The 13187-nt window shown below is 43.6% G+C and overlaps 1 protein-coding gene across 8 annotated transcripts in view; it reads right to left on the reverse strand.

The window, feature by feature from the left end:
* LOC110530229 (GRB10-interacting GYF protein 2) overlaps positions 1–13187 on the reverse strand; it is a 33344-nt gene that overhangs the window by 9641 nt on the left and 10516 nt on the right. For 6 of the 8 annotated variants that reach the window (XM_036985795.1, XM_036985796.1, XM_036985797.1 and 3 more), the window contains 10 exons: positions 10152–10296; positions 9674–9840; positions 9097–9338; positions 8582–8712; positions 8307–8407; positions 7764–7925; positions 7359–7514; positions 2914–3249; positions 2498–2629; positions 1992–2237 (listed from right to left, as the gene is read on the reverse strand). In XM_036985795.1, the coding sequence (XP_036841690.1) occupies positions 1992–2237; positions 2498–2629; positions 2914–3249; positions 7359–7514; positions 7764–7925; positions 8307–8407; positions 8582–8712; positions 9097–9338; positions 9674–9840; positions 10152–10296 (1818 nt within the window). The remainder of the gene's footprint in view (positions 1–1991; positions 2238–2497; positions 2630–2913; positions 3250–7358; positions 7515–7763; positions 7926–8306; positions 8408–8581; positions 8713–9096; positions 9339–9673; positions 9841–10151; positions 10297–13187) is intronic. The other 2 variants (XM_036985793.1, XM_036985789.1) reach the window with 2 other exon arrangements.

Below are 13187 nucleotides of genomic sequence, written 5' to 3' on the forward strand. Positions count from 1 at the left end.
GTCTGATTTAGAGCAGTGTTTGCCCGACGTCTTTTCCTGGGCCCCCCAGACGTTCAATGTATTTGATTTATTCCAGACCAAGAAAACCTGATTCAGCTTGTCAACTAATCATCAAAGCCCTTGATTAGAGGAATCAGGTGTGCTAATCTTTGAAACATCTGGGGGTCCACAAAGAAAGGTTTGAGAAACAACGTTTTAGATAGAGGTCGACCGATTAATCGGAATGACCGATTAATTAGGGCCAATTTCAAGTTTTCATAAAAATCGGAAATCTGTTTTTTTGGGCGCTGATTTTGCTGATTTATTTTTTATTTATTTTTTATACCTTTATTTAACTAGGCAAGTCAGTTACAGTAGAACTAGTTCTAACCACCTGCCTCTCATTGCACTCCACGAGGAGCCTGCCTGTTACGCGAATGCAATAGAAGCCAAGGTAAGTTGCTAGCTAGCATTAAACTTATCTTATAAAAAAACAATCAATCATAATCACTAGTTAACTACACATGGTTGATGATATTACTAGCTTATCTAGTGTCCTGCGTTGCATATAATCGATGCAATGCTGGGGGATGATTTAACAAAAGTGCATTTGCGAAAAAAGCTAAATTGTTGGATAACTGTACCTAACCAGAAACACCAATACCCTTCTTAAAATCAATACACAGAAATATACATTTTCAAACCTGCATATTTAGCTAAAAGAAATCCAGGTTAGCAGGCAATATTAACCAGGTGAAATTGTGTCATTTCTCTTGCGCTCATTGCACGCAGTCAGGGTAGGGTATATGCAACAGTTTGGGCAGCCTGGCTCATTGTGAACTAATTTGCCAGAATTTTACGTAATGATGACATACATTGAAGGTTGTGCAATGTAACAAGAATATTTAGACGTAGGGATTCCACCCGTTAAATAAAATACCGAACGGTTCCGTATTTCACTGAAATAATAAATGTTTTGTTTTCGAAATGATAGTTTCCGGATTCGACCATATTAATGACCAAAGGCTCGTATTCCTGTGTGTTATTATGTTATAATTAAGTCTATGATCTGATACAGTCTGACTGAGCAGTGGTAGGCAGCAGCAGGCTCGTAAGCATTCATTCAAACAGCACTTTTGTGCGTTTTGCCAGCAGCTCTTCGCAAGCACAGCGCTGTTTATGACTTCAAGCCTATCAGCCTAATGGCTGGTGTAACCGATGTGAAATGGCTAGCTAGTTAGCTAGCTGGGTGCCCGCTAATAGCATTTCAATCATCACTCGCTCTGAGACTTGGGAGTAGTTACTCCCCTTGCACTGCAAGTGACGCAGCTTTTGTGGAGCGATGGGTAACGCTGCTTCGAGTGTGGCTGTTGTCGATGTGTTCCTGGTTCGGGTCGAGGAGAGGGACAGAAGCTATACTGTTACACTGGCAATAAAGTGCCTATAAGAACATCCAATAGTCACAGGTATATGGAATTCAAATGGTATAGAGAGAAATAGTCCTATAAGTACTATATTAACTACAACCTAAAACTTCTTACCTTGGAATATTGAAGTCTCATGTTAAAAGGAACAACCAACTTTCATATGTTCTCATGTTCTGAGCAAGGAACTCCAACGTTAGCTTTTTTACATGGCACATATTGCACTTTTACTTCTCCAACACTTTGTTTTTGCATTATTTAAACCAAATTGAACGTTTCATTATTTATTTGAGGCTAAATGGATTTTTATTGATGTATTAAATGAGGTTAAAATAAGTGTTCATTCAGTATTGTTGTAATTGTCATTATTACAAATGCATACATTTTTTTTGTCAGATTAATCGGTATCGGCTTTTTTTGGTCCTCCAATAAATAGGTATCGGCGTTGAAAAATCATAAATCGGTCGACCTCTAGTTTTAGACACCACTATCAACACACAGTCAAATAAATGACATGGAAGACCTACCAAGAATGAATGCAGACAAATTAAATGAATGAACGAAATAACAAACCAACGAGTGACTCACAGCTCTGTTCTGGGAGCGGTTCGGCTGGGTGACGGTGGGGTGACTGGGCTGCTGGCTCCCACCCCCCTGCTCTTTCCTCTGCTTCACCTGCTGGGCCTCCTCCCGCTGGATCTCCAGCAGGGACTTGGTGGCGGCCGGCTGCTTGGCCACGCTGCCCCAACCAGAGAGCTTGGCCTGAGGCTGCAGGGCCTCCTGCAGGGCCTGCTGCTGCTGGAGCTTTAGGAGCTCTGCTTGCTGGCGCCGCTGCTGCATGGAGGGAGGGGAGGGGGAGAGTGAGATCTACTGCGCTCCTTATAAACATAGCAGGAAAACAGTTTGGTGATTGACAGGTGATTAAAGTTGGGTTGAGAAGGATTTTTAACAGTGTAGAGCCTTTTTAAACAATAGTTGATATATAGTGAAATTGTATTATGGTATCCAAAATGCTGTTGTGCATTGTCCAGATTAGTAGCACTATACTGTAGTGCCTCAGTATCCCTCTACGAACTCAGCCCCTATGCTCACACCTCTTCTCGTGCTTGTCGTTCCCTCTCCTCCTCCACTTTCTGGATCTCAGAGAGCGACAAGGCGTTCTGGGACTGGGAGATGGCTGCTGCCGTGACTGCTGACTGCTGGCCCCACTTAGAGGACGACGGCAGCTACGAGACAGGGAAAAGGAGAGAAGGTAGTCTGGTAACCAGTACATTTTTTCATGCTAAATTACAGGTACCTTAAAATACAGTATTCAGTGACGTTCTGACTTCAAAGTTACTTTGGTAGTTATATATGGTGTCTAGTTTATAAGGTAGTCACCTTCACCTGGGCTAGTGTAGTGGTAGGTGTGTATAGTGTGTGCATACTAAGTATGTTACCCTTATCTGTGCTAGTTGTTGCTGCTGCTGCAGTGTATTTTGTGCTGTGTTAGTGTTATAATATTAGTCACCTTCATCTGGGCTAGCTGTTGCTGCTGCTGTTGCTGCTGTAGTCGGCGGAGCGCCTCCTGCTGCTGCTGCCTCTGTCTGGCTAGCTCCTGCTGCCTCGCGGCCTCCTGCTCCCTCCTCTTCGCCTCCTCCTGCTGTTGCCTTGCCAACGCCATCGCGGCCGCCACCGCCTCCTCCTCCAGCCGCTTCTCCTCCTCGCACCTCCTCAGGGCCTCCAGCTCCTCCTGCTTCCGGCGCTCCTCCTCCTGCTTCCGGCGCTCCTCCTCCCGGCGCTCCTCCTCCTGCTTCCGGCGCTCCTCCTCCCGGTGCTCCTCCTCCTGCTTCCGGCGCTCCTCCTCCTGGGGAGAAATGTGGTTGTTAGAACAGGGTCAACTTCAGTATTAACACTATGTAGCAATATGCCTTTTAGCATTAGCCACAGCAGCTCTGGGCCTGTATTCACAGAGCAACTAAGAGTAGGAGTACTCATCTAGGATCAGGTCACCCCTGACCATATTATTTTAAAATGGAAAAGAAATCCCCATGACTGAAACTTAAGTCAATCTCCCCTTTCATGCTTCTAGGGACACAGATCATTTTGTACATGCATTAAACTGCAATGTAACCAATTCCAGTCCCCTTGCTTAGGGAGTACAGATGCAGAAGGACTGAGAAACTCAGTTCCTTTAACCTTTAAAAATGTACATTCTACTCCAAAATGAATATCATTTTAGATGGTCAGAATAAATGTTTCCCTCTCATGTTGTGAAGAGCCCATAGGATGCGTCTCGAGGGGAATATTTATCTGGCACAGAACACAGGTAAATATTTTACAATGGGGTTGTCTGACTGTTTTAACATTACATGGCAAAAACAGTATAACTGTAAATAAAGTTACATCCTGAGAGTTAAAGTACAGGCTTTAAATTATTTTGCGAGCAGCACCGCTGTTTAAGTTGAGCGTCGCAGTTTAATTCACTTCTTCTAAACATCGGAGTGTCAGCAACAATCATGCACGTCAGTTCAGTGCACAGCGTTAAGGAAAATACAACCTTTGAGAATACATTTATTTAGGAATGTATTTCGTAGAACAGACATGCTTCGCAGCTGAAACGGTTCAGTAGAGTTTGTACATACACCACCGTTCAGAAGTTTGGGGTCACTTAGAAATACTTTTTTTCCCCATTAAAATGACATCAAATTGATCCCGGAGTCGCCTCTTCACTGTTGATGTTGAGATTGGTGTTTTGCGGGTACTATTTAATGAAGCTGCCAGTTGAGGATTTGGGAGGTGTCTGTTTCTTGAACAAGACACTCTAATATACTTGTCCTCTTGCTCATTTGTGCACCGGGATCTCCCACTCCTATTTCTATTCTGGTTAGAGCCCGTTTGCACTGTTCTGTGAAGGGAGTATTACACCGTGTTGTACGAGATCCTCAGTTTCTTGGCAATTTCTCACATGGAATAGCCTTCACTTCTCAGAACAAGAATAGACTGACGAGTTTCAGAAGAAAGGTCTTTGTTTCTGGCCATTTTGAGCCTGTAACCGAAACCACAAATGCTGATACTCAACTAGTCTAAAGAAGGCCAGTTTTATTGCTTCTTTTAATCATAATAACAGTTTTCAGCTGTGCTAACATCATTTCAAAAGGGTTTTCTAATGATCAATTAGCTAATCCAAGTTTATCATTTTAAAAGGCTAACACAACGTGCCATTGGAACACAGGAGTGATGATTGCTGATAATGGGCCTCTGAGGTCGACCGATTATGACTTTTCAACGCCGATACCGATTAAATCTGCTTTTTTATTTTTTTTATTTGCAATAATGACAATTACAACAATACTTACTATAATACATCAATAAAAATCCATTTAGCCTCAAATAAATAATGAAACATGTTCCATTTGGTTTAAATAATGCAAAAACAAAGTGTTGGAGAAGAAACTCAAAGTGCAATATGTGCCATGTAAAAAAAGCTAACGTTTAAGTTCCTTGCTCAGAACATGAGAACATATGAAAGCTGGTGGTTCCTTTAAACATGAGACTTCAATATTCCAAGGTAAGAGGTTTTAGGTTGTAGTTAATATAGTATTTATAGGACTATTTCTCTCTATACCATTTGTATTCCATGTACTTTTATTTATTTTTTATTTTTATTTCACCTTTATTTAACCAGGTAGGCTAGTTGAGAACAAGTTCTCATTTACAACTGCGACCTGGCCAAGATAAAGCATAGCAGTGTGAACAGACAACACAGAGTTACACATGGAGTAAACAATTAACAAGTCAATAACACAGTAGGAAAAAAAAGAGAGTCTATATACATTGTGTGCAAAAGGCATGAGGAGGTAGGCGAATTATTACAATTTTGCAAATTAACACTGGAGTGATAAATGATCAGATGGTCACATACAGGTAGAGATATTGGTGTGCAAAAGAGCAGAAAAGTAAATAAATATAAACAGTATGGGGATGAGGTAGGTAAAATTGGGTGGGCTATTTACCGATAGACTATGTACAGCTGCAGCGATCGGTTAGCTGCTCAGATAGCATATGTTTGAAGTTGGTGAGCGAGATAACAGTCTCCAACTTCAGCGATTTTTGCAATTCGTTCCAGTCACAGGCAGCAGAGAACTGGAACGAAAGGCGGCCAAATGAGGTGTTGGCTGTAGGGATGATCAGTGAGATACACCTGCTGGAGCGCGTGCTACGGGTGGGTGTTGCCATCGTGACCAGTGAAGTGAGCTAAGGCGGAATTTTACCTAGCATGGACTTGTAGATGACCTGGAGCCAGTGGGTCTGGCAACGAATATGTAGCGAGGGCCAGCCGACTAGAGCATACAGGTCGCAGTGGTGGGTGGTATAAGGTGCTTTAGTAACAAAACGGATGGCACTGTGATAAACTGCATCCAGTTTGCTGAGTAGAGTATTGGAAGCTATTTTGTAGATGACATTGCCGAAGTTGAGGATCGGTAGGATAGTCAGTTTGGCGGCGTGAGTGAAGGAGGCTTTGTTGCGGAATAGAAAGCCGACTCTAGATTTGATTTTAGATTGGAGATGTTTGATATGAGTCTGGAAGGAGAGTTTACAGTCTAGCCAGACACCTAGGTACTTATAGATGTCCACATATTCTAGGTCGGAACCATACCTTTGACTATTGGATGTTCTTATAGGCACTTTAGTATTGCCAGTGTAACAGTATAGCTTCCGTCCCTCTCCTCACCCCTACCTGGGCTCGAACCACGAACACATCGACAACAGCCACCCTCGAAGCAGCGTTACCCATGCAGAACAAGGGGAACAACTACTCCAAGTCTCAAAGCGAGTGACGTTTGAAACGCTATTAGCGGGCACCCAGCTAACTAGCTAGCCATTTCACACCGGTTACACCAGCCATTAGGCTGTAAGGCTTGAAGTCATAAACCACGCTGTGCTTGCGAAGAGCTTCTGGCAAAACGCACGAAAGTGCTGTTTGAATGAATGCTTACGAGCCTGCTGCTGCCTACCATCGCTCAGTCAAACTGCTCTATCAAATCATAGACTTAATTATAACACACAGGAATACAAGCCTTTGGTCATTAATAATGGTCAAATCCGGAAACTATTATTTCGAAAACAAAACGTTTATTATTATCGCATATACCCTGACTCTGCGTGCAAAGAAAGCAAGAGAAGTGACACAATTTCACCTGGTTAATATTGCCTGCTAACCTGGATTTCTTTTAGCTAAATATGCAGGTTTAAAAATATATACTTCTGTGTATTGATTTTAAGAAAGGCATTGATGTTTATGGTTAGGTACACATTGGAGCAAAGACAGTCCTTTTCCCGCAAATGCGTACTGCATCGATTATATGCAACGCAGGACACGCTAGATAAACTAGTAATATCAACCACCGTTAACTAATGGTTATGATTGATTGATTGTTTTTTTATAAGATAAGTTTAATGATAGCTAGCAACTTACCTTGGCTTCTTACTGCATTCGCGTAACAGGCAGGCTCCTCGTGGAGTGCAATGTAAAGCAGGTGGTTAGAGCGTTGGACTAGTTAACCGTAAGGTTGCAAGATTGAATCCCCGAGCTGACATGGTAAAAATCTGTCGTTCTGCCCCTGAACAAGGCAGTTAACCCACCGTTCCTAGGCTGTCATTGAAAATAAGAATGTGTTCTTAACTGACTTGCCTGGTTAAATAAAGGTGCATAAAAAAATAGGCCAAATCGGTGTCCAAAAATAACCGATTTCCGATTGTTATGAAAATTTGAAATCGGCCCTAATTAAAAATCGGTCGACCTCTACTCTGTACACTCGTTCGGTAAGCAGAGTTCGGCTAGGGACCAGCCGAACTGAAGCATGCTGACGCCTTTATAGGATAACTAATCCTAGATCAGCACTCCAGCACTCCTACTTTGAGACACTTCATGATTATGGGCCCTAATATTGTCTTTATTCTGAAGCCCAGTACCTGTTTATGGAGGAACTCTTCCCTTTGCTGCCGCTCTTCCTCCTCCCTCCTCCTTTCCTCTAGTCTGCGGAGAGCCTCCTCCTGTGCCTGCCGTTCCTCTTCCTCCTTCTGTCTGCGCTGTGCCTCCTCCTGCTCCCGCTGCCTCAACTCCTCCTCCTGTGTATAGTAAAGACCCATCAAAAGAATAGCATTAAACAGAAATCAAGGCCTCTTTCTAGGAAAAGACCGGCTACTGGGTCAAACTTGCAACTCTAGGCAAACATGTACTGAACATCAACAAAGACTAGGTGTGGTGCAGCTGAAATTCTTCACATTTCATACCAACTTCTCTAAAGCGTGGTATTATGACCGTCTTATTTCAGCAGGAAACAGTCTGAAGACGACCCCCCCCCCCCCCCCCCTAACCTGTTTATGACGTGATAGCTCCTCCTCCAGGCGTTTGCGTTCCGCCTCCTGTCGGGACCGTAACGCTTCCTCCAGTCTTTTCCTCTCCTTCTCCTCCTCTTCCCTCTTGGCCCTCAGCTCAGCCTCACACCGCTCCATCTCCAGTAGATGAGGAGGAGAGACCTTCATAAACCAAATCACATTGTATCATTTTCATAGCATTGTTTAAAAGGTAGATTCAGCGAGGCAATAATTAAACAGCAATATAGGGCTGATTTCCGCAACAACTAAGAGCGTTGAAATCGCAAGTCCAAACTTCACCACTGTTTTGCTCCGGTAGTTAACACATTGTAGCCGAGGTGAGCTGATACTCTGTGTGACTGTGTGAGAACAAAGGGTTGAATCGCACTCATCTTAGTGTCTGCGGTGCTGAATCTAATCTAGCTTTAAAAAAAAAAGTGTTTAAAATGTCCCAATACCCCCCGCATTGAGCCCAACCCCTGAACACTATGTCTAGATCTGAAACTAAGGATTGCATAAGTATAGACAATACGATGCGCTTACCTTAGCAGCCTTGTTCTTCTCCAGCTGTTGCATCTGTTCTATGGTGGGGGCCTGGGCCATGGAGTCTATGGGCAGATCCCACACACTGCTGCCCTCCCACGCTACACAAAACAGACAGCCAGGACAGATGGCCATTATAGATCATACGATTGAGGTTTCTCTTCTTTATGTAAGTTGAGGTTCAGATCCGCAAACTACCAACAGCTCTATATGCTATAAAACATCAGCCAAAACAAATTCTGTGCAAGTTTGTGTGTTCTGGGTTGGAGACGTACCGCTTGGGGCAGGTTGCTGGATGTTTGGTGTGCAAGAGACCTGAGAGGGGTGCTGCATTTCCCACACAGAACCCTGGGACTCTGGTACAGACATGGACCGCGTCACCGGAGTTAAGAGACTTTCGGATGTTCTAGACAGGGAGACCGACACAGGAACAAGTTACATTACCAACATTAACATGATCGACATTGCATTATCTGTATGTGTGATGTCATCTTGAGGGCTTTAGGTATTGCTGTTTGTGTGTGTGTGTTCTACAAGATGACGTTTCACCTCACTACAGATCTAGGATCAGTTTCCTCTCCCCCAATTCTAAACTTAACCATTAGTGGGGAAAATGCTATACTGACCCAAGATTAGTGTCTAGGGGCAACTTCACCGTACTCTGTGTTAATGTGTGCCTGACATGTTCTCAGACAGTGGTATTACTGTAGGCGAGTGTGTGTATGCCCCGCTGACCTCATCTTAAGGGCCTGGTACTGCAGTAGAGGTGTGTGCGCACGGGTACGCTTACGTGTGTTCCGCTGACCTCATCTTGAGGGCCTGGTATTGCTGGAGGAGCAGGTTGATCTGCTGCTGCTGCTGCTGCTGCTGCTGGTGTGGTGCTGAGCTGAGGGCCTGGGCTTTCTGCTGGGCCAGGGCCTGGGCGTACTGCTGCCTCAACAGGTACTGGTACTGCAGCTGCTGCAGCTGGTACAGGTTGAGGGCAGTCAGCTCCTGCTGCAGTTTCAGACGCTCCTGGTCCCCAGCGTCACCCTGTGAACACAGACGCCGAGTTAGACATGGGTATCGGCAAGCGGACGACCACCTTGGATGCGTTCAACATGGCACAACGTTGTGGAGCGCAATACATGTACAGCTAACACGCCTCTGACTTGTAGAATAAATAATTGCAACATTCACAACATTTTCCTTCTGAAGTGCAGGCAGCCAACACAAACTTGCATTGTCTTGACAATGAGAAGACTAAAATGGTCGAGGGTGAGTCCGAAAAATTTTAATTGCCTATGGAATTATCAAGATTATTTGACAATATTCTAAAGGAGCGAATGCTAGAATGTCGATGGAGCTCAGGTGGGTGTGATGATTACCAGTAAGGGTGGCGGTGCTGGTCCAGGGGCGAAGGGGACCCTGCCCCACATTTTGATGATCTCCCCCAGCGGTTGGAAGACCTCGTCACAGCCTCTCTTCACCAGCAGGGTCATTGTGAAGTAGCCTGCCTGGAACCACTCTGTCATCTCCGGGTTACTGAACGGACCTGGAGAGGGGGAGATGATTACATTTGACAGTCACTTTTACATTTGTAAATAAAAAAAATAAAAAAGTTGTTCTGAGTCTGACTATTTGAAATTATATTCCGGGGCTGTACAACCCCCCCGAATCACAGATTAATAATTTACTTTAGACCAGGAAATACAGATCAGACCGTGCCATTGATAATAGATAAAGAACACAGTCTCTCTCCAGCAGTGGTGACTAGTTGAAATGATACGGGTTGCAGAGCACGCAGATTTTCCTTCAAAGAAGCCCATCCCCCCCCCCTCCCTTCATTCTCTCCCTCCGTCTTACCCTGCATCTCTCCCTGGGGGTCTTTATAGAACCACTTCAGAGCAGCCTCGTGTGTGAGCGGCAGGCCGGCTGGTTCGGGTGCTGAGTTCTTGGCAGCCAGCCGGTCGTCACTGTCCTGTAGATACGCCACCATCTTCTCTGCTTCCTTCACAAGTAGAGAGTGAACACAGGAAGAGTGAGAGATGGGGGGTGAACGTAGACACCTTTATTGTACATGTACGGCAGGGCTCGACATAATTAACACTTGTCCGGGACAAGTGAAACAAATTGTTGGACAAGTAGAATATAGATTTAAAAAATATATATATATAAAATTAGATTGATCAGAGTTGTATCAAAAGGTGTCCTCCAAATGCAATGTGCTGTGCACTGTTCTCCCAATCTCTGCAGAATGCATCGGAATAGAACCATGTATTTTATCTACAGGCACCGCTTTGGCCAGAGAAAAAATATATTGTAATGGTGCTATTCTGTAGTCCAGGGGTATTCCACTCTTAACCTTCGAGTTCCGGGAAACTACTGGTTTTCAGTTCTACCCGATCATTAATTGCACATACACGCCACCTGGTGTCCCAGGTCTAACAATGGTGAACAATGAAAAAAATGCAGTGGAACTGGCTTCTAAGTCCAGAGTGGAGTTTGCGGGCTGTAGTCTATGTAATAGTTTAAAAACAAGATTAGATCCCCAAGATGTTAATGAGCTATTTTGTTTATTTATCAGACGCACATATAGCCTAGTTCGAGTGGAACGTCAACTGTCGGGTGGCAAGAGAGTGCAACTCCTCATATAGCCGATTGCTGCGCAACATTCCTAAATGCAATCTCGGGAAGAGGCCGCCATCACTTGAAAAGATCCCAGCTTTCCAGTGCGGTATGATTTATTTCTCAACTCCAAATACTGAGCAATTGGCAGCGTTTCACAAATCAGTGTCTGGCACATTGTCCATTCGCCATACGACTGAATAAAGGGTAGGCCTATATCCACTGTAAAATTCACACAATTACACCATTTATAAATACAATTATTATATTTTTTATCACAATTTTATTAGTGTCAGTGGTATTTATTTTTAAGCACATTAAAATCAAACAACAAGTTCATATTTAGTGTTTGATCTAGCTTAGGGGTTCCCAAACTTCTTCACTTGGGGCTCCCCTTCCAGCATGGGAAAACTCCAGCGCACCCCCCTGCACATGGGCCAACGCACCATGTCTATTTCTATGGTCACAGGCACCGTTCATGATACAAACTGTTAACACCCCTCTTGGTGGTGGAGAGAATTTTGCAATTGTACCCATTTTGTCATGGGGTGCAAAGAAAATGTTGCCGTTTTAAAGCACACTTTCTTGACATTCTATACATTTTGCCATGTCTAATATGATTTAATGTGATTTGAGTGACAAAAAAAATAACAATATCTAAAACCTTAACGTTAGCCGATATGGGCTAGTTGATCTGGACATATCTGACAAGTTATAAATAGAAGTTTATTGTCATACGCACATCCTTAAAAAAATTGTTGCTGGGATAATTAAGAACACTAGTATAGAACAAGGCCCGCACACTGTTAAAGCTCCTTATACACCGCTTTATTGACAACGTATTGACCCGAAACGGATCTTCGTCAGATCAAACAAACAAACTGTGCTTACATCCCGAAATACACACATTTCACCTCACATGACCATTACGCACATGACGCATGGTGGATGGAAAAACAATGTATATCTCCAATAATTTGATATCAATGAGATGGGCACATGTAGTAGTGACAGATAATAATATACATTTACCAAATGACCAAGTAAGAGACCTGGAAGGTTATCAACAGCTCTCAAAAGGTATGCAATGACTGACTTGACAAGAGGAACTGATGATGCACTACCCAATTTCCTATGTGCACCTTGTGCATTCTACTATTAAGAGCTTTCAAGAGTAAGTTTAAAGCCAGACTGAGTGTGGTCCTGAGTGTTGTGGAGCAGGTTTTCATCAAGGATCTCTGTACTTTGCTCTGTTCATCTTTCCTCCAGATATAACGCTTGGCATTCAGGCCATAGAGTTCAAATCTTGGTTTCATCAGACCAGAGAATCTTGCTCGTCATGGTCTGAGAGTCATTTCAGTACCTTTCGCCAAACTCCAAAATGGGCTGTGCCTTTTACTGAAGAATGACTTCCATCTGACCACTCTACCATAAAGACCTGACTGGTGGAGTGCTGCAGAGACGGTTGTCCTTCTGGAAAGTTCTCCCATCTCCACAGAGAACTCTGGAGCTCTGTCAGAGTGACCATCGGGTTCTTGGTCACCTCCCTGACCAAGGTCCTTCTCCCCTGATTGCTCCATTTGGCGGGGCAGCCAGCTCTAGGAAGAGTCTTGGTGGTTCCAAACCTCTTCCATTTAAGAATGATTGAGGCCACTGTGTTCTTGGGGACCGTCCATGCTGCAGACATTTTTTGGTACCCTTTCCCAGATCTGTGCCTCGACACAATCCTGTCTCAGAGCTCTATGGACAATTCCTTCAACCTCATGGCTTGGTTTTTGCTCTGACATGCACTGTCAACTGTGGGACCTTATGTAGACAGGTGTTTGCCTTTCCAAATCATGTCCAATCAATTGAATTTACCACAGGTGGACTCCAAGTTGTAGAAACATCTCAAGAATGATCAATGGAAACAGGATGCACCCAAGCTCAATTTCAAGTCTCATTGCAAAATGTCTGAATACTTATGCAAATAAGGTTTCTGATTTGTATTAATATATTTGCAAACATTTCTAAAAACCTGTATTGGGAGTATTGTGTGTAGATTGATGAGGGGGGAAAATGACATTTATTTTAGAAGAACGCTGTAACGTAACAAAATGTGGGTCTAAATACTTTACGGATGCACTGTAAATAGACTATTGGAACTGGCCCATATACAGTATGCTTCCTTAGTGTACTTCATATTTCTTATTTCTCGTAGGGTTTTTCGGAGTATTACATTGTTATTGATTATTGCATTTGGTTGGTAATGGTAATGCTTACATCCTCCAGGAG

This window comes from Oncorhynchus mykiss, chromosome 8 (assembly GCF_013265735.2).
Source record: "Oncorhynchus mykiss isolate Arlee chromosome 8, USDA_OmykA_1.1, whole genome shotgun sequence".
In the NCBI taxonomy this organism is placed as follows: Eukaryota; Metazoa; Chordata; class Actinopteri; order Salmoniformes; family Salmonidae; genus Oncorhynchus; species Oncorhynchus mykiss.